The sequence below is a fragment of the Carex rostrata genome, chromosome 12 (assembly GCF_964058835.1).
Source record: "Carex rostrata chromosome 12, lpCarRost1.2, whole genome shotgun sequence".
NCBI classification, from domain to species: Eukaryota; Viridiplantae; Streptophyta; class Magnoliopsida; order Poales; family Cyperaceae; genus Carex; species Carex rostrata.
The window spans coordinates 11,486,457-11,506,000 of NC_135929.1; the positions used below are offsets into that span (position 1 = coordinate 11,486,457).

Genomic DNA, 19,544 nt, shown 5'->3' on the forward strand with positions numbered 1-19,544 from the left:
AATAACTTTGAAAATTGAATAGTACTTCGTAGCGAATCATAAAAACAAAAACGAAACGTCCTGGAATCCATCGAATGATTTATAGCACAAACCAAACACCCTCTAAAAGGAATGGCAAACAAGGAAGAAAAAAAACGATTAAAAAAATAACTCTTTCCTAACTGTTAATTTTTGTAAGAGAAAAGAGATGTACGAAAACAACTTATTATTGCAATCTTATTATTTTCTTTACATGTATCTCTATTTATAGAAGAAATAAAAAAAACTATAGCTATTGCACTATTAATTACAACCACTAACCATTATCTCCTAGTCTATTAATTACATGACACTATTTCTTACAAATAACCGTTATTTTTAACACTAACATACATGGTAACGCCCCTTTTCTCTTGTTCAATTTAAAAGCCCCGAATAGTACTGTGAAATTTAAGCATCATGAACTCGGGGGGTATTTGTAGGCATAAACTGCATAGAAAGATTGTACACATGTAAGAACTAGAAGTATGAAAGCAGCGATGAGAGAAATTATTGACCATGGACTGCTGAAGGAATCACGCATCAATTTTGCTCGCTGCCTATTCCACCATGATTCACTGTATCTCTTCACTTCCGTGCATAATTCCGCTAAATAGTTCTCTTTCCCCCAAGAACCACCTTCGGTAACCTGGTTGAGGAAATCAGCCAACTCCGCTTCACTTCCTAGACAGTTCTCAATGATTCCGCACTCTTGTAATATTGTCACATCATATGGTGTGTTAACTAGATCATCCAAGATTAATACAAACCTTGTAAAGGGTGACTGCTCTTTGCCATATTTGGAATGTTCAAATGCCATAAGGTTTGCGAAAATAGGCTTAGTGGCTGAACTGATTTCTAGTCTAGGGATTTTCAAGACACCATATTCAAATGATATGTCGAGCATATGTTTCGGGTTGCTCTTTGGTGCGAATTTCACGCCCTTTTGTTTGAGCTCAGTGGCAGAAGGGATCACCATTGAGGATATATTCCCGGTAGAATTCGGCAATGACATTGGCAAGCTTCGTGAATTCGAATGATGAAATCTTCTTTTGAGCAAACCTTTGATTCTATTGGTGTCGAACATTCTGGTAAGATCAAATGATTTGGAACTCAATACAACTGCTTTCTCTGGGATGGGCACTAAAGAGTGGTAACAAAGATGGACCAAATGATGAATTTCAGTTGTTCGGTCTGGAATTTTGGAGTCTAAGGAGTCTAGGGAGTCTGGGGTTCGAATTGGTGACAAAAGAATATAAGCAATTAATTTAACAAAATACATTCTATCTGATACTATATTTAAATTACTAATGTCGTACAACTTATCAATTATAAAGAAGGGAATTTGATTCTCTAGAAGTAGCAAATCATCCAGTATGAAAAATGAATTCCAGCCAATCTCATCAAAATATGCGGATTCCTTTTCTAAATATTTTAAAAAGTACTCGAGCACAAAGCATCCGTCAAGCAACATCATCTTAACAAATGCTTTGCTGTCAAGATCATCAAACGTCTCATTATAACACTTTCGTGTTCTCATTTCAAGCGACTTCATCTCTGATATACAGAGATCCAAACTTAAGTGGTCCCCACGGGACAAGAAATCCTGCAAGAACCGCCTTTTTTGTTCCTCCAAGGCTCGGAGGTGCTTTTGACCATGGTGGAATGGGCCGATGGAGATGGCAGAGGGCTCGAATAAATTTTTCTTGCTTTTTGAAATGTTATGTGGTGTGCGAAAGATTGTGAAGTTCTTTGCCTCATCCGTATTGGCCCATAATGTGTCGAGTTCACGTTGCAGAGAGGCTTTGAGATCTACAACTATCTGGATTTCTTCCATTAATATTTTTTTGGTGAATGGAAGAGTTTTGGTTGAACTTGAACAAAACGAACTCTATCATTTGTATTTATATTGATCATTAATTAGTGTGGCCCCATCACAGCGTGATCTGGAAGATAGAGCTTGGAGAATGATAGGACCTTCGCCCTCTTCTAATTATTGTGCATACATAACCTTGAATTAACCTTCATGCATAAGAAAATAAAAATGCTACTTTTCAACATAGCCCTTGCATTGTTGAAAAATCTTTCCTGAAATAAATTAGGTCTAACAGTGAGCCATGTAATGCACAATGAATGCAGAGAAAGTTAAGTCTTCCTAATTAAATTCATAACTATATTTTTTTTCTTAACTAGTGTATGGAGAATTGTGGTTCTGGAACTAAATTACTACTTCTTTTATTATTGATTACAGGACACCTTTCTGATGTTGCTAAGAATAATCTAATCTATATTTATCATTATTTTATAACCCTCAAAGAAATGGTTCAATAATTATGACCTACACTGGAACTAGATGCCTCCGAGTAGGCCTGTTATCTCAATCAAAAATAAAAAAATTAAACCATCAAAGTGTTTTCACAAGTGAAATGTTTATAATGGACCTTTTAGGAATAATTTATTACTGGTAGCCTCCCTTATAAATTGAAATTATATGACACTTATTCATTCGGCCTCTTCAATCCCAATTTTCTAGTTCCACTCTTGCTACGAAATGAAGTAAAGCAAAGAATTTCCATATCATCAAAGAGGAAAGATGAAGTAAAGAATAGAACATATGGGTGTCTCGACATTACGAAAAGCAAAGGTACTTTCACCCTTTCCTTGTCTTGCCATTATGTTCAGTTCCACCTCTTTCGAATAATGAAATCTTCAAATTTACAAAAGAGGAAAGAAAATCAAAACGAAAAGGTACCCTGGAAACGAAAGGAATTTAGTTGCCCAATAACCACATATTCCATTCTGATTGAGTTCAAATCCAGTGAAGTAACCCAATCTTTGAGTTTTAAATTGAGACCGTCCAATTCGAATCCGTGATAATCTATCCGAAATGGAGCGCACACATTCTGAGACATGAATTCGAATCACGAAGCAATCTCGAGTGACGGATTCGAATCGGATGGTCTCAATCCAAAACTCAAAGATTGGATTACTTTAGGGGATCCGGACCCATTCTGATCTCTCTTTCTTTTTATCATTAGTAGAAATGAATTAGTCAATTGATTTCGTCATGATGCTTACAAATTATTAACAATGTATTATGAAAAAAAGGCAAAAAGAAATTATTAACAAATGTTTTAAGGCTACCAATGAAATGAAATTGCAAATCATTGAGTACGTGCATGCAGCATAGGCAAAGATAGAGACACCGTAATTGAGTCCATCTATCAGAAGAGCCGTATCCATTTTGGAATTATATTAATTAATTGATTTGCCAGGACTGTACAATAATTTGATATGTTTGTATATATAGTAATCCAGTCCATTTGAAAGTTGTATTTATTTTATTTAAACTTATTTGGAAGCAAGTCGTTAAATGACCGAGTAATGAGCTATATATATATGAGGAGGGTTCAAATGCCTCCATGTTTTTGTGCCTTCATCATGCCTCCATCTCCCTCCATCATTTTCAAAGTTCAAACAGTCGATCCGAACCGCTCAACCTAAACTCCATACTAAAATATGTTTGGAGACCAAATTTTATATTTTTAGGAATTTTTTTACTATTTTTTTAGATAGGTAGAAAAATAATGTTTTTAGATGGTTCAGATTTACTGATTTTGTATATATATATATATAGAGAGAGAGAGAGAGATGGGCTACGGTGAGTTGCGAAGTAAAACGCGTTTCTACTTCACGCCGTATTTTTATTTTGAAAGTCCAAACGACCGATCCGAACCGTTAGATGTTTAATTCATATTGAAATGTGCATAGATACCAAATTTTACATTTTTTGAAATTTTTTTACTATTTATTAAGCATTTTTGAAAATTGTTGTTTTGTTGTGAACAGTAAAAAAACAGTAAAATTTTCTGGACCATCAGATCAGCGACTTTCAAAATTGCTTAATAAATAGTAAACAAATTCCAAAAATGTAAAATTTGGTCTCCAAGCACATTTCAATATGGAGAACAAGATGAACAGTTCGGATCGACGTTTTGAACTTTAAAATCGCAAAATATGAGCGTGAAGTAAAATAGTCGCTTTACTTCGCAACTCACCGTAGCCCATCTCTCTCTCTCTCTCTCTCTATATATATATATATATAAAATAAATGTTTACCACAAGAATTATTCAAGTACAATATTTTTTTTTAAGCCCCAGCAAATTAAAGAAAACGATGATTATAGGAAGTAACAAATGGCTAGTCAATCAAGCAATGAATTTCCATATCATCAAATAGGAAAGATGAAGTAAAGAATAACATAAAAGAAATCAAAAGAAAATGCACAAGCAAAGGTATTTCATAGTTTCTTGTGTTGTCATTATGCTGCACCTCTTTTTAAAAAAAATAAATCTTCAAATTTACAAAAGAGAAAAGACAACCAAAAAGAAAAGGGACCACAAAACGAAAAGAATAAGGGTCTGTTCGGCCGAATCACTGTTCACGTGGGAAAAACTGAAATTTTTTTTTTCCCACGGGAACAGTATTTTTCAGTTCAATTCCCGTGCCCGTGCCCATTCCCATTTGTCGGCCGAACAGGCCCTAAGTAATTATCTTTGATTCTAGCAATAGTATACTGAATTATGGTTACTTATTTATTGGGATAGCATGTCTTTGAGATTGACATATTGTTTCTAATTTAAATTACAGTAAAGAAAAGAAAAGAAATGACAAGATTTAGGTAGAATTGAAAACTAAACATTTATTATCAAATGTTTTTCTTATACCACAAAGACAACACTCTGGTTTTATATATGAATCGGACAATTATTATTATTCGCTATTGGGCTAATGGGCATACTGTATTGTCCTTATCTTTCAATATTTTTCATTAATTAAAGAGAAGTTTGGACTGGGCTGGGTCGTTATTGGGCTAATGGGCCATAACATAGATGCCTAAGTCAATAGGACTCATCTAAAATGGGCATACTTCCCAAGCAACCTCTCTCTTTTGCTCTGGGTCAAACTATGTTAAAACTTAAAATTTATCAAAAAAAAGTGTTGTTTAATGTTCAGAGAGTAAAATTGAATTTCTGAATTTTCCATGACAACTGGTTTATATTGCCTCATTCTAACCATTTTGAATAAATGGTGAAACTCAGGCGTCATCATCTTTCTTCACCATTTTCTGGGTTTTCTTTCTTTCGTTTGGATATGGGATTTCCATTCAGATATGGGATATGCTATTGCAGGAATTTGTCCAAATTACTCTTAATTATTACCCTTTTTTCTGTGACAAGTAGGGATTATATTGTTCCAGTTGAGTCAAATTTTCACCAATTGCAAGTGGCCGGGATGTTTTTTTAATGAGTAGTGAGAGGTATTAATTATAACTAGGACCCAATTAATAAGCTTAATTTGAGTTTTATTTTTTCAACCAGCGTAATTTTGGTGCATAGTTACTTTTGATTCACACTATGACTAGTTATAATTCTTGATATTCTGAATTAACAATTTTAAGAGATGATATTGCCACATCTTGATTTATTTTCCAGAATGCAGTGCTTGTGTAAAATTAGCCCTGATTTACATAATTCACTCGTGCAGTGAAATATATAAATAAAATCACCAAGATATGTATTATAACAGCCTCAAGATATGATCACCAAAAAATTTGGGCTGCGCGCTATAACCATGGTGCGCACTATCGGAAAGTGCCCTGTTTTGTTCAACCTATTAGACTCGAGTGGTAAGACTTTATCAACATTGTTGTACTGGTACAATACAATTTTAGATATATCAATCATCTGCTTTTTATTGAAATGCTTAATCCTGTGTAGTCATTGTACAATATCATACATGCGCAAATTAATTAGGCATGCACCTATGTGGTTTTTCTCTTTTTTGAAAAACTGATAGAAGCTATCAGTGATTACAGTAATTAATAAAATTAAATAAGAACAGCCTCACATCAATACAATCTAGAACAGCACCTATGTGGTTTGTCATTATGGGTGGGGCCCTAGAATTAAATTTTTTGTTTTTTTTTGAAATTTTCAAAAGTTCAATTTTCTGTATCTATCACATCTTTCTTTGTCTCTCTTTCAATTTTCGTATGCTGCATAAAGGGTATGCAGGATAAGGGCCTTAGAATGCGAGGAAACAAAAATTGAGCAGTACAAGCTTTCCTTAGGTTGCCCTGTGACACCAGAGTTTGGAAATTCAGTTAACAAAATTGTATGCCGAATGTTTTAGGTAATTCTGTTAGACTTGTTTTCAGAAAGCTGTGGACTATTTGCTGCTTTGCAACTTACTGTTTCTCTTTTATACATAGTAAAGATTTTCTGATCGCAATCTAAAAAAAGACAATACATGCCTGTAACCGGTGCTGAAAATAATTAACCTTAAAAATTGAATAATAAAGGACACAAAGTAAAGGAATTCAAATATATATATAGTGCAGAGTAACAAGGTGCTGTTGAATAAAACTTCGTAGGAAATCATAAAAAAAAAAAAAAAAACAAGACAGACAAGATAGAACACTGAAAGGAATGACAATTGACAAACAAGGAAGAAAAAAAAAAGATAAAAAAATAACTCCTTCCTAACATACATGGTAACGCCACTTTTCTCTTGTTCATTTTATAAGCCCCGAATAGTACTGTGAAATTTAAGCATCATTAACTCGGGGGATATTTGTAGGCATAAACTGCATAGAAAGATTGTACACATGTAAGAACTAGAAGTATCAATGCAGCGATGAGAGAAATTATTGACCACGGACTGCTGAAGTAATCACGGATCAATTTTGCTTTATGCCTGTGCCAGCTTGATTCAATGTATCTGTTCACTGCCGTGTATAATTCCGCTAAATAGTGATCCATCTGCCAAGAACAACCTTCAGTGACCTGGTTGAGGAAATCAGCCAACTCCATTTTACTACCTAGCCAGTTCTCAATGATTCCACACTCTTGTAATATTTCCACATCATGTGGTGTGCTCACTAGATCATCCAAGATTAATACAAACCTTGTAAAGGGTGACTGCTTTTGGCCATATTTGGAATGTTCAAATGCCATAAGGTTTGCGAAAATAGGCTTAGTTTCATCGCCGATTTGTAGTCTAGGGATTTTTAAGACACCAGATTCAAATGATATGTCGAGCATATGTTTCGGGTTGATCTTTGGTGCGAATTTCACACCCTTTTGTTTTAGCTCAGTGGCAGAAGGGATCGCTAACGAGGATATATTCCTGGTAGAATTCGGCAATGACACCGACTTGCTTTGTGACTTCGAACAAGCAAATATTTTTGTGAGCAAACCTTTGATTCTATTGGTGCAAAATGATTTGGAACTCAATACAACTGCTTTCTCTGGGGTGGGCACTAAAGAGTGGTAACACAGATGGACCAAATGATGAATTTCAGTTGGAGGGTTTCGAATTTCAGCTGGAGGGTCTGGATTTTTGGAGTCTATGGTTCGAATTCGGGACAAAAAATAATAAGCAATAAATTGAAAAAAATACTTTTTATCTGCTACTTTATTTAAATTACCAATCTCCCACAGCTTATCAATTATAAAGAAGGGAATTTGGTTCTCTACAAGTAGCAACTCACGCAGTATGAAAATAGAATTCCAGCCAATCTCATGAATAAAATTGGAATTGTTTTCTAAAATTTTGAAAACCAAGGTATGAAAAGGTATGGAATTGTTTTCTAAATTTTTTAATAACTTGGAATTTTCTAAAATTTTAAAAAAGTACTCGAGCACAAAGCATTCGTCAAGCAGCATCATCTTGACAAATGCGTTGCTGTCAAGATCATTAAACGTCTCATTATAACACTTCCGTGTTCTTGTTTCTAACTTCTTCATCTCTGATATACAGAGATCCAAACTTAGGTTGTTCTCACGGGACAAGAAATCCTGCAAGAACCGCCTTTTTTGTTCCTCCAAGGCTTGAAGGTGCTTTTGACCATGGTGGAATGGGCCGATGGAGACGGCGGAGGGCTTGAAGAAATTTTTCTTGCTTTCTGGAATGTTATGTGGTGTGCGAAAGATTGTGAATTTCTTCGCCTCGTCTGTATTGGCCCATAATGTGTCGAGTTCACGTTGCAAAGAGGGTTCTGACAAAGGAGAGGCTTCAAGTTGCATTGATTCTGAAGGAGTGTATGTGTGGTGCATTGCATCGAGATCTACAACTATCTGGATTTCTTCCATTAATATTTTTTTGGTGAATGGAAGAGTTTTGATTGAACTTGAACAAAACGACCTTAATTTATCATTTGTATTTATATTGATCATTAGTACGTCTACTTCTTTTAATATTGATTACAGGACATGTTGCTAAGAATAATTTAATCTATATTTATCATTATTCTATAACCCTCAAAGAAATGGTTCTAATTATGACCTACACTGGAACTAGATGCCTCCGATCGAGTACGTAGGCCTGTTATCTCAATCAAAAATAAAAACGATATTAATAATTTAGAAAATAATTTACTGCAACCATGTATAGATGAGATGACTATTTAGAAAATAATTTAAATCCAACTTGATATGTATAGTGAGGTTTAAAGGCACCTTGAATATTTCCACTATCCTATAAAAATGATTTATTGAACCATTAAAATAATGCGAGCTTATATGCAAAATTTGATATTAATCATGTATTTTGTGTTTCAAAACTAATTCATCACAAAAAGATATCAATAAAACCTAGAAGTATATCTAATATTGGACTTATTTTGCTCTCAAAATGAAATATATATACTACGAAATGAAGTAAAGCAAAGAATTTCCATATCATCAAAGAAGAAAGATGAAGTAAAGAATAAAACATATGGGTGCAAGCAAATAATTTTCATATCATCAAAGAGGAAAGATGAAGTAAAGAATAACATAAAAGAAATCAAAAGCAAAAGTATTTCATAGTATACTTGTGGCAAGCAATGAATTTTCATATCATCAAAGAAGAAAGATGAAGTAAACAATAACAGGAAAGAAATCAAAAGCAAAAGTACTTAATAGTATCCTTGTTGCAAGCAATGAATTTCCATATATATCATCAAAGAAGAAAGACGAAGTAAAGAATAACATAAAAGAAATCAAAAGAAAAAGTATTTCATAGTATCCTTGTGGCAAGCAATGAATTTCCATATCATCAAAGAGGAAAGATGAAGTAAATAATAACAGAAAAGAAATCAAAAGCAAAAGTATTTCATAGTATCCTTGTGTCAAGGAAAAGAAATCAAAAGTAAAAGTATTTCATAGTATCCTTGTGGCAAGCAATGAATTTTCATATCATTAAAGAGGAAAGATGAAGTAAAGAATAACAGAAAAGAAATCAAAAGCAAATGCAAAAGCAAAAGTATTTCATAGTATCCTTGAGGCAAGCAATGAATTTCCATATCATCAAAGAGGAAATGAAGTGATGAATAACAGAAAAGAAATCAAAAGCAAATGCAAAAGCAAAAGTATTTCATAGTATCCTTGTGTTGCCATTATGCTCCACCTCTTTTAAAAAAATTAAATCTTTAAATTTGCAAAAGAGAAGAGAAATCAAAAGGAAAAGGTACCACAAAACGAAAAGAATAAGTAATTATCTTTGATCCTAGTAATAGTATTGAATTATGGTTACTTATTTATTGGGATAGCATGTCTTTGAGATTGACATATTGTTTCTAAATTACAGTAAAGAAAAGAAAAGAAATGACAAGATTTAGGTACAATTGAAAACTAAAAATTTATTATCAAATATTTTTCTTATACCACAAAGACAACACCCTGGTTTTATATATGAAGAGGGATTTACTTACACTCTTTTTTGGTAACACCGGATTACACTCTATATTTTCAAAGTCCAAACAATCGATCCAAACCGTTCAATATAATAGATATGTTAAAATGTACTTGCATATCAAATTTTACATTTTTTTTTGAATTTTTTTACTATTTATTAAAATAAGTACAAAAATTCAATGGTCTAAAAACAACAATTTTGTAAAATACTTAATATAGTAAAAAGAATTAAAAAAATATAAAATTTGAATTGCAAGCACATTTTAATATATCCAGTATGTTAAACAGTTTAGATCGACTGTTTGAAATTTGAAAACTTTAAAAATAAGAAATATAATTTAAAAAAATAGTGTAATTGAATTCTTCCTCTTTATATATATGAATCGGACAATTATTATTATTCGCTATTGGGCTAATGGGCATACTGTATTGTTCATTGTTCTTACTTCTTATCTTTCAGTATTTTTCATTTTCATAACCGTCCAACGCCGCTCCGTGCGTTAATTAAAGAGAAGTTTGGACTGGGCTGAGTCGTTATTGGGCTAATGGGCCATGATGCCTAAGTCAATAGGACTCATCTAAAATGGGTATACTTCCCAAGCAACCTCTCTCTTTTGCTCTCTGTCAACTATGTTTATTTTTGAAAGCTCGGTAGAGACTACCAAGATCTCTGTCTAACTATGTTAAAACTTGAAATTTATCAAAAAGTGTTGTTTAATGTTCAGAGAGTAAAATTGAATTTTTAAATTTTCCATGACAACTGGTTTATATTGCCTCATTCTAACCATTTTGAATAAATGGTGAAACTCAAGCGTCATCATCTCTCTTCTTCTTCTTTTGTTTGGATATGGGATTTCCATTCATATATGGGACATGCTATTGCAGGAATTTGTCCAAATTACTCTTAATTATTACGCTTTTTCCGGTGACAAGTAGGGATATATATTGTTTCAGCGGAGCTGTTCAATAACAACGGATTAAGTCTCCTTAAGCTTAATCCGCTTCATTTAACTTCCTTAGCTGCTTAATCATGTCGAACGCCGATTCCTTAGCGCGGATTAAGAACACCTTCTTTAATCTCCTTTTGTCCGAATCTTAATTCTCTACCCGGACCTTAAGGCACCTCTACCTCTTCTTTTAGCTTTCATCAACGGATTAAGACAACCGAATATCAGTTATTTAGCGCTCCTTAAGCTCTCAATTCTTCACCAATGGCAAGTGATTGGAATGTTTTTTTTAATGAGTAGTGAGAGGTATTAATTATAACTATGGTGCGCACTATCGGAAAGTGTCCTGTTTAATTTGCCTGTTTTTTAGGTTACATTTTCTTTAACATTTGATAGAACAATATCTTTGTTCTCCTCAAATTTTGCCTTCAAAAGATCTTTAAAATTGTCCGTTTTTTTTTTTTTTTGAAAGGATATAAATAAAAATTTTGGTTGTATAATAGACAAATGTGTTTGTTTAAAAAACAACGATATACATTAATTTCAGATATATTGGAAATAACTCATATTTTTAATGTATTTTCAATTTTTTTTATTGCTTGTATAATAGACAAATGTTTTTATTTAAAAAAAAGAACGATATACATTAATTTCATATTTATTGGAAATCACTCATATTTTTAATGTATTTTCAATTTTTTATTGCTTGTATAATATACAAATGTTTTTATTTGAGAAACAACAATAGAAATTAATTTCAGATTTATTAGAAATCACTCCTTTTTCATGTATTATTATTTTTTATTGCTTGTATGTTAGACAAATGTTTTTAATGTAAGAAACAACGATTGAAATTAATTTCAGATTAATTAGAAATCACTATGATTTATGGTTTCACATTCCTACAATTACTACACAATTTATCATTTTTTTTCACTACGCGCTTCTTTAATTTAAATCTATAATGCAAGTTTTTATCATTTTATGTTTTTAAAAAAATAGAATATTGTTGAAATCCAAGACTTGTTCAATCCGGATCCTTATTTCCTCTTTGACATTTATTAGTCCCACATTCCTTATTGATGTAGTTTATTAACTAGATATTATAGGGATTTGAGAGGAGGGAAATGAGTCCTCATGAAGGCACAGCAATGGATTGACAGAGGCAGTCCACACGTGCGACATGCACGTTTAGCAATTCATAATGTGAAAATTGATAGTGACGGCCTCTTGATCCCACAAGATCAAGCACATGACATGTGTGCTTAGCACTTTTTTTTTTTTAAATCTTTTTAATGTATTGTCAATTTTTATTGCTTGCATAATAAACAATTTTTTTTTCTAAGAAACAATGATGGAAAACATGAAATTATATGATTCAGGCTCTTACATTATATGGGATATTTTGTGTGGTACACAAGTTTTGATGAAGGACCTAACAAATGGATTTAAGAAGGTGCTGGAGATGACTATGTTCTCTATAAATAAAAATTAATAATTTTGTTATTTATATTTTATAATTTTTACAAATGCTAACACATCAGTTTTCCTCCTCATAGAGCATCATAAAAACAATGTTATAAGCAAAATCATTTCCCCTTCTTTCCCTCCAGCATTACACATGTTGGAAAATTTAATTATGCCTAAAATAAATTAAATATAAACTAAATAAAATGCTACTTGTCTTTTATCCTCTTCTAGTTGTTTTTTTTTCGAATACTACTTGTTGTGCGCTTAGAGCAAGAATTAGGAATATTTGAGCATTTTAGTGTTGTACTGGTACTAATTTGTCAAGAAGAACAATACTACTTGCTGTGCACTAAATAAAATACTACTCGTATGATAAGGTGTGAATAATTGTTTGAGGAGATATGGATACTTGTATTATAATGTATGAATACTTGCTTAACAATGTATGAATACTGACACAACAAGGTAGAAATATTTGCTCAATGAGGTATGAATACTTGTATGACGAGGTAAAAATACTTGCGTGACGGAAAATCCAAAAATACTTCATTAATTATTAGATCAAATAAATATGAACCACACAACAAATAAATGAAGCAATTTTCATAAAAAATATATATATATATCATACCTTACATAAAGACTTTGCATCCGTTACATAGATACTATACGGCAGGTAACACAATAAATCCAATAAGAAAACAAAAACTAGCTCACCGACTTTCTAGTTCCAACTTCCAAGGCCATTCATGGGGTAAGGATATTAACAGAGCAGATTTTGGCTCAATGCAGAGCAGGAACACTATAAAGTGCTGTTTTGATTCTGTAATCAGTGCACTGCATGACTCTAAAACTACTGTGTTAAATTGTTTACCCAATTCAAGGCACAACACCGCTCATACAAAAAAGAAGGAACCGAGAAGAAATTATAAATCTATGGAGGAGAGCCAAATGGAGAGAAGCAGGGGACATCATTGGAAATGAATATTTATCTTAAAAGAATAACAAAAGGGTTATGCGTTTTGACACAACAAAATTACACCAAAAATGTTAATTATAAGAAGTTTTCAAAAAAATTAGTATAGACGGGTTAAATCAGGGACAAGCTCAGAAAAATCAAATTGAGTTAGATAATTTAATATAATATAATTTTATTTTATAAGCAGACTCAAAAGATTACTAATTTTATATTTATAAGAGGATTAAGTCCTTCTATACTCTCACTTCTCTTGGTTACTAGAACAAAATATGTATGGTTAGTTTTCAAGAAATAACAGTATTACTAATAATTTACTATAGATCGTAATATTCTTATATTTTCTTTCATAATTTTTCTAGCTACAAAAATAATAATGTATTACCTGAAAAATAAGACGGGAAAGTTCATATAAAATATATTTCACATCTCACAATCTTTTTTTCCTCTGATGAAATAGTGCATCTCGAATGTTTTACGTAATTATGTTAGACTTGTTTTCAGAAAGCTGTTGACTATTTGCTGCTTTGCAACTTTTTGTTTCTCTTTTATACATAGTAAAGATTTTCTGATAGCAAACAAATTACTTTTTAGATGTGATATATCTACGAAAATTGCTATTTTTCATGGATGATTTCTGGAGATTTTAACTAATGAACACAATTTGTTAAAATTAACTGCTAAGGATATAGATATAATAGAATGTATCTTAAAAATTACATGCGTTAAGATTATTCAAAAATTAAAATGACCATAAAGATGCACGTAACATAATTTGTGTTTTAATATCATCCTAGCGATTTGTACTTACAAAATTTATCTTTTATTGTCTCAGTTTTAGAACTGAAAATTTAATTGTATATTTTTATGAGCCCTACACAATGCCACGCTCCTAGAGACATATAGCTAGATTCTAACGTCAAGCTTAAATTAAAAAAAAAAAAAAAGTGTGACGAGCTGTGGACAAAGCATTATACAAAACATATTAAAACAATTAATAGATTTTACAGCTTGTCAGAGCTTTATACAGAGTATGGTTAGTATAACATGAGTGTTATTTCAGCCTATATAACCCCAATTCCAAAACCTATCGAATCGATTTCAAATGGTGAATCTAAACCGTTCAAACCAAACTACTTCATTAGTTGTGCGTTACATGCAAAATTTATAATTTTACGAATTTATTTAGTATAAAGTCAAGCGGTCAAATGTGTGAGTTTTTAAGTTAATTTTAATACATTCATTTTTCAACATTTTTACCACTTGATTTGATACTAAGATAACTCAAAAATGTAAAAAAAAATTGCATGTAAACGCATATCACTCATAAAGTAAGTAGGTTTGAACGGTTTGAATTAGTCGTTTGAAGTCTATTCAATCAATTTTGAAGTTAGTGTCATATGACACCAATGTCATACTAGCCGGAATCTTTTATACATAACAAAGAAGAAAGAGTGTTTTTCTTAATTATATTTCAAAGTGAAAGATAAGTCATCGGTCAATATTAGATTAAATCCTCATATCCGAAAATCATGAATATTTTTTAAATAGCATGATTATCATATTACGTCTTTTTTTTGTTTCACAAGTACTATTATAATTAATTAGATTTTCATATTAACATTGATAGAACATTATTTAAAATGATGATTATTGATAGAAATTTATTACGGTACATTTTCTTTAACATTTGATAGAACAATATTTTTGTTCTCCTCAAATTTCGCCTTCAAAAAAGATCTTTAAAGTCGTAGGATTTTATTTTACAATTCTAACGGATCCAAATTCATTTTTATTGTATTTTCCAGTGAAAATGTATGATTAAATTAGTCCACAGAGGTGATCTGCAGTTTTGAATTAGAACTATTATATGACTTTAACCAATTAAATGTAAGTTTTCAGTTTTTTTTTTCAATAAATTATTTAGTTTCGGATTTAATATTTTAATGAATTTAAAATTATGATATATAAAGATTTAAAATAACCAAATAATAAAAGTATTTAATATTTAGAAACGATATTAATTAAAGTTACTAATTAACTTAGATTCAAGGTGCGGTGTAATTGTCTGGGATAGTTGTTAAATTTTTTGAAGGTTAATTAGTGGCTTTTAATGCACACTAACAATTCCATTAATAAAAAAAGAACTTACAACGGGTCAAATGATCCTCTTTTATAGATCTAAACTCATTTATTTTCATGAAATCACTTAAATTACTCTAATCAACTAATGATATTTATCTACTCTAAAAAACATCATATTACTTCTCCATCTCTATCTACAACTAGATGTATTTTCATCTGATAGCCATCGCACTCTGACAACGGGTTTGCCGCGCTCCGATCAAAATCGGAGTAAAGACTCTACACTTTAGGTTTCGACGATACCGCACTCTCTGCTCCGATCGACTTGGCTCTCTCCTCTCTCCCTCATTCTCTTCTCCGCTTGAGGAGATAGAGACGAGAGAGAGACGGATATCACTATGCCAGGCAAAAAATTAGAAAGAGAGAAGAATGAAATAGAGAGAGAGGTAGAGGAAGAAGAGAGCAGTGATGGCCAGAATTTCTTCTTTTATCTTCTTCTTGATAGCTGTTAAATTACATTACCGTTGCTGTCAAGGCAGATCCGGTGTATTTAATTTATGTTTATTGTTATTAGATGAATTGTGCATATTGAAATCGATCAAAACATGTCTGCAAACTTTGCTTTGTTTTGTCCAATTACCTGTAGCGTTTTGTATTGATTCATGTACTTTATTTAAATTTTAATTAAGTCACTTGACAGCAACTGCCAAAGTCAAATTTCTCAAAAAAAAGTACTTAATATAAATATGGACATGATTCTCATTTCTCTTATAAAAAAAGAAAAAGACAATACATGACATGTAACCGGTGCCAAAAATAACCTTGAAAATTGAATAATACTTCGTACCGAATCATAAAAACAAAAAACGAAATGTTGTGGAATTCTTCTACTCCCTAAAATGATTTATAGCACGAACCAAACACCTCCTAAAAGGAATGACAAACAAAAAAGAAAAGAAAAATTAAAAAAATAACTCTTTCCTAACTGTTAATTTTTGTAAGAGAAAAGAGATGTAAGAAAACAACTTACTATTACAATCTTATTATTTGTTTTAGATGTATCTCTATTTATAAAAGAAATAAAAAAAAACTAACTATTGCACTATTAATTACGACCATTAACCACTATATTCTAGCCTATTAATTACATGACACTATTTCTTACAATTAGCCGTTATTTTTAACACTAACATACATGGTAACGCCACTTTTCTCTTGTTCAATTTAAAAGCCCCGAATAGTACTGTGAAATTTAAGCATCATGAACTCGGGGGGTATTTGTAGGCATAAACTGCATAGAAAGATTGTACACATGTAAGAACTAGAAGTATGAAAGCAGCAATGAGAGAAATTATTGACCACGGACTACTGAAGTAATCACGAATCAATTTTGCTCGCTGCTTATTCCACCATGATTCACTGTATCTCTTCACTTCCGTGTATACTTTCGTTAAATAGTGATCTTTCTCCACAACACAACCTTCGGTAACATGGTTGAGGAAATCAGCCAAATCTGCTTCACTGCCTAGCCAGTTCTCAATGATTCCGCATTCTTGTAATATTGTCACATCATATGGTGTGCTCACTAGACTATCCAAGAATGATACAAAACTTGTAAAGGGTAACTGATCTTTGCCATATTTGGAATGTTCAAATGCCATAAGGTTTGCGAAAATAGGCTTAGTGTCATCGCCTATTTGTAGTGTAGGGATTTTCAAGACACCATATTCAAATGATATGTCGAGCATATGTTTCGGGTTGCTCTGTGGTGCGAATTTCACGCCCTTTTGTTTGAGCTCAGTGGCAGAAGGGATCATCAAGGATATATTCCTGGTAGAATTCAGCAATGACACTGACAAGCTTCGTGAATTTGAATGAGGAAATCTTTTTGTGAGCAAACCTTTGATTCTATTGGTGCAAAATGATTTGGAACTCAATACAATTGCTTTCTCTGAGATGGGCACTAAAGAGTGGTAACACAGATGGATCAAATGATGAATTTCAGTTGGTGGGTCTGGAATTTTGGAGTCTAGGGAGTCTAGGGAGTCTGGGGAGTACTCTGTGGGTCGAATTTGGAACAAAAGAATATAAGTAATTGATTTAACAAAAACCATTCTATCTAATGCTTTATTTAAATTACCAATCTCGTACAACTTATCAATTATAAAGAAGGGAATTTGGTTCTCTAGAAGTAGCAACTCACGCGCTATGAAAATAGAATTCCAGCCAATCTCACCAAAAACCATGACATTGTTATCTAAAAGTTTTAAAAAGTACTCGAACACAAAGCATCCATCAAGCAGCATCATCTTGACAAATGCGTTGCTGTCAAGATGATCAAACGTCTCATTATAACACTTCCGTGTTCTCATTTCAAGCAACTTCATCTCTGATAAACAGAGATCCAAACTTATGTGGTCCTCACGGGACAAGAAATCCTGTAAGAACCGCATTTTTTGTTCCTCCAAGGCTCGAAGGTGCTTTTGACCATGGTGGAATGGGCCGATGGAGACGGCAGAGGGCTCGAAGAAATCCTTCTTGCTTTTTGAAATGTTATGTGGTGTGCGAAAGATTGTGAAGTTCTTCGCCTCGTCCGTATTGGCCCATGTATCGAGTTCACGTTGCAGAGATACAACTACTTTTGACAGAGGAGAGGATTCTGACAAAGGAGAGGCTTCAAGTTGCATTGATTCTGAAGGAGTGTATGTGTGGTGCATTGCATCGAGATCTACAACTATCTGGATTTCTTCCATTAATATTTTTTTGGTGAATGGAAGAGTTTTGGTTGAACTTGAACAAAACGATCGACCTTTATCATTTGTATTTATATTGATCATTAGTAGGTGTGGCCCCATCACGCTGAGCTGGAAAATGCTACTTTTCAACATAGCCCTTGCATTATTGAAAACTCTTTCCTGAAATAAATTAGGTCTAACAGTGAGCCACGTAATGCACAAGAAATGCAGAGAAAGTTAAGTCTTCCTAATTAAATTCATAACTATTTTTTTTTCTTAACTAGTGTATGGAGAATGTGGTTCTGGAACTAAATTTCTCCTTCGTTTATTATTGATTACAGGACACCTTTCTGATCGATGTTGCTAAGAATAATGTAATCTATATTTATCATTATTTTATAACCCTCAAAGAAATGGTTCAATAATTATGACCTGCACTGGAACTAGATGCTTCCGAGTAGGCCTGTTATCTCAATCAAAAATATAAAAAAATAAGAAAAATTAAACCTTCGAAGTGTTTTCACAAGTGAAATGTTTATAATGGACCTTTTAGGAATAATTTATTGCAAGTCAGCAAAATTATAACTTGTTATCTCAATAATATCTCCATTCTTATATTATGCACGTAGTTGTCCTGATCCTTCAACGGCCGAGATTGAAAGATAAGTTTTCCAATTGAATATCAACCCTCCAATCACATAATCTGTCTTCTTTTGATTATATATATCTATTTTATGTGTATAAATTTAAATTTAGTTAAAAACATGCTCGCCACACAGACTGCTACATGGTTTATCATATTAAAATTGAATAAATCTTTAGCAATTTGTTTCCTTATTTCTCCTTACATCTATCTTCTATTCTACCAATTAAATTATTTACTTATTTCTCCATTTTCTCCGTTTCATTTCCCTGCCATCTATAAAAAATTAAAAACTAATGAATCTGTGTATGCCTCATTTTGTTAATTCTCAATGAAAGTTTTTACAATAATCAATTGTCATTAATATGTGTAGACTAACTTATATAGAAAGTTTTTTAAATGCAGAAAAATTAACTCACATAATGAACAACGATAGAAAAATACAATCCAATGTCTTTTATGAAATAATAAATAATACCACAATTTATCTAGAGAATAATCATTACAATGAATATAAATGAATATAAAAAAATTAATAATAAGAATATCACAAGGTATTCTTTATGTGAAGTTATTCAGAAGAGAGTTTCAATATAACAAATTTAATGTGCAATTTGGGTTAAAAAAATTGCTACAAAATGTCATAGCATTATAGAGAATTTTTTATTTTTAGAAATTATTATTAAATAATATAAGAATATAGATTCAGTACGTGAATTTTTTTTATGGCATAGCAGGCGCTGAGTGGGTAACTTGGATTTAAATTTTGGAATTGAGTTGGTAGTTTGGGTCCAAAGTTTAAGTCGGAACCACTAATTCGGCTTCAAAGTTTGAATCTGAACTACTAACTTGGCGTTCAAAAGTTTTAATTCAAATCACTAACTCAGAGCTTTCTAGATCTTTGAAAATCTAACGTATTCAATCAATTT

The 19,544-nt window shown here is 32.1% G+C and overlaps 1 protein-coding gene and 1 pseudogene across 1 annotated transcript; one reads left to right on the forward strand and one right to left on the reverse strand.

The window, feature by feature from the left end:
- Positions 1 to 297: 297 nt before the first annotated feature.
- Positions 298 to 18,016, reverse strand: LOC144563629 (UPF0481 protein At3g47200-like). The gene is made up of 3 exons (XM_078313111.1): positions 17,968 to 18,016; positions 17,871 to 17,916; positions 298 to 1,840 (listed from the first exon to the last, which is right to left on the reverse strand). The coding sequence occupies exons 1-3, from the start codon at positions 17,988 to 17,990 to the stop codon at positions 437 to 439; spliced, it is 1,473 nt and encodes a 490-aa protein (XP_078169237.1). The 5' UTR covers positions 17,991 to 18,016; the 3' UTR covers positions 298 to 436.
- LOC144562951 (putative ribonuclease P/MRP protein subunit POP5 pseudogene) lies at positions 4,940 to 6,214 on the forward strand (annotated as a pseudogene).
- Positions 18,017 to 19,544: the final 1,528 nt, after the last annotated feature.

What these genes read in the sequence shown, in the direction of transcription:
- LOC144563629 (XM_078313111.1), bottom strand. Translation starts at nt 17,990, where the DNA reads ATGGAAGAAATCCAGATAGTTGT. An exon ending in GAAGAAATCCAGATAGTTGT is followed by an intron (nt 17,917 to 17,967) that starts AGATCTCGATGC and finishes ATCAATGCAACT; the next exon opens with TGAAGCCTCTCCTTTGTCAG. An exon ending in CTCCTCTGTCAAAAGTAGTT is followed by an intron (nt 1,841 to 17,870) that starts GTATCTCTGCAA and finishes GAAGAAATCCAG; the next exon opens with ATAGTTGTAGATCTCAAAGC.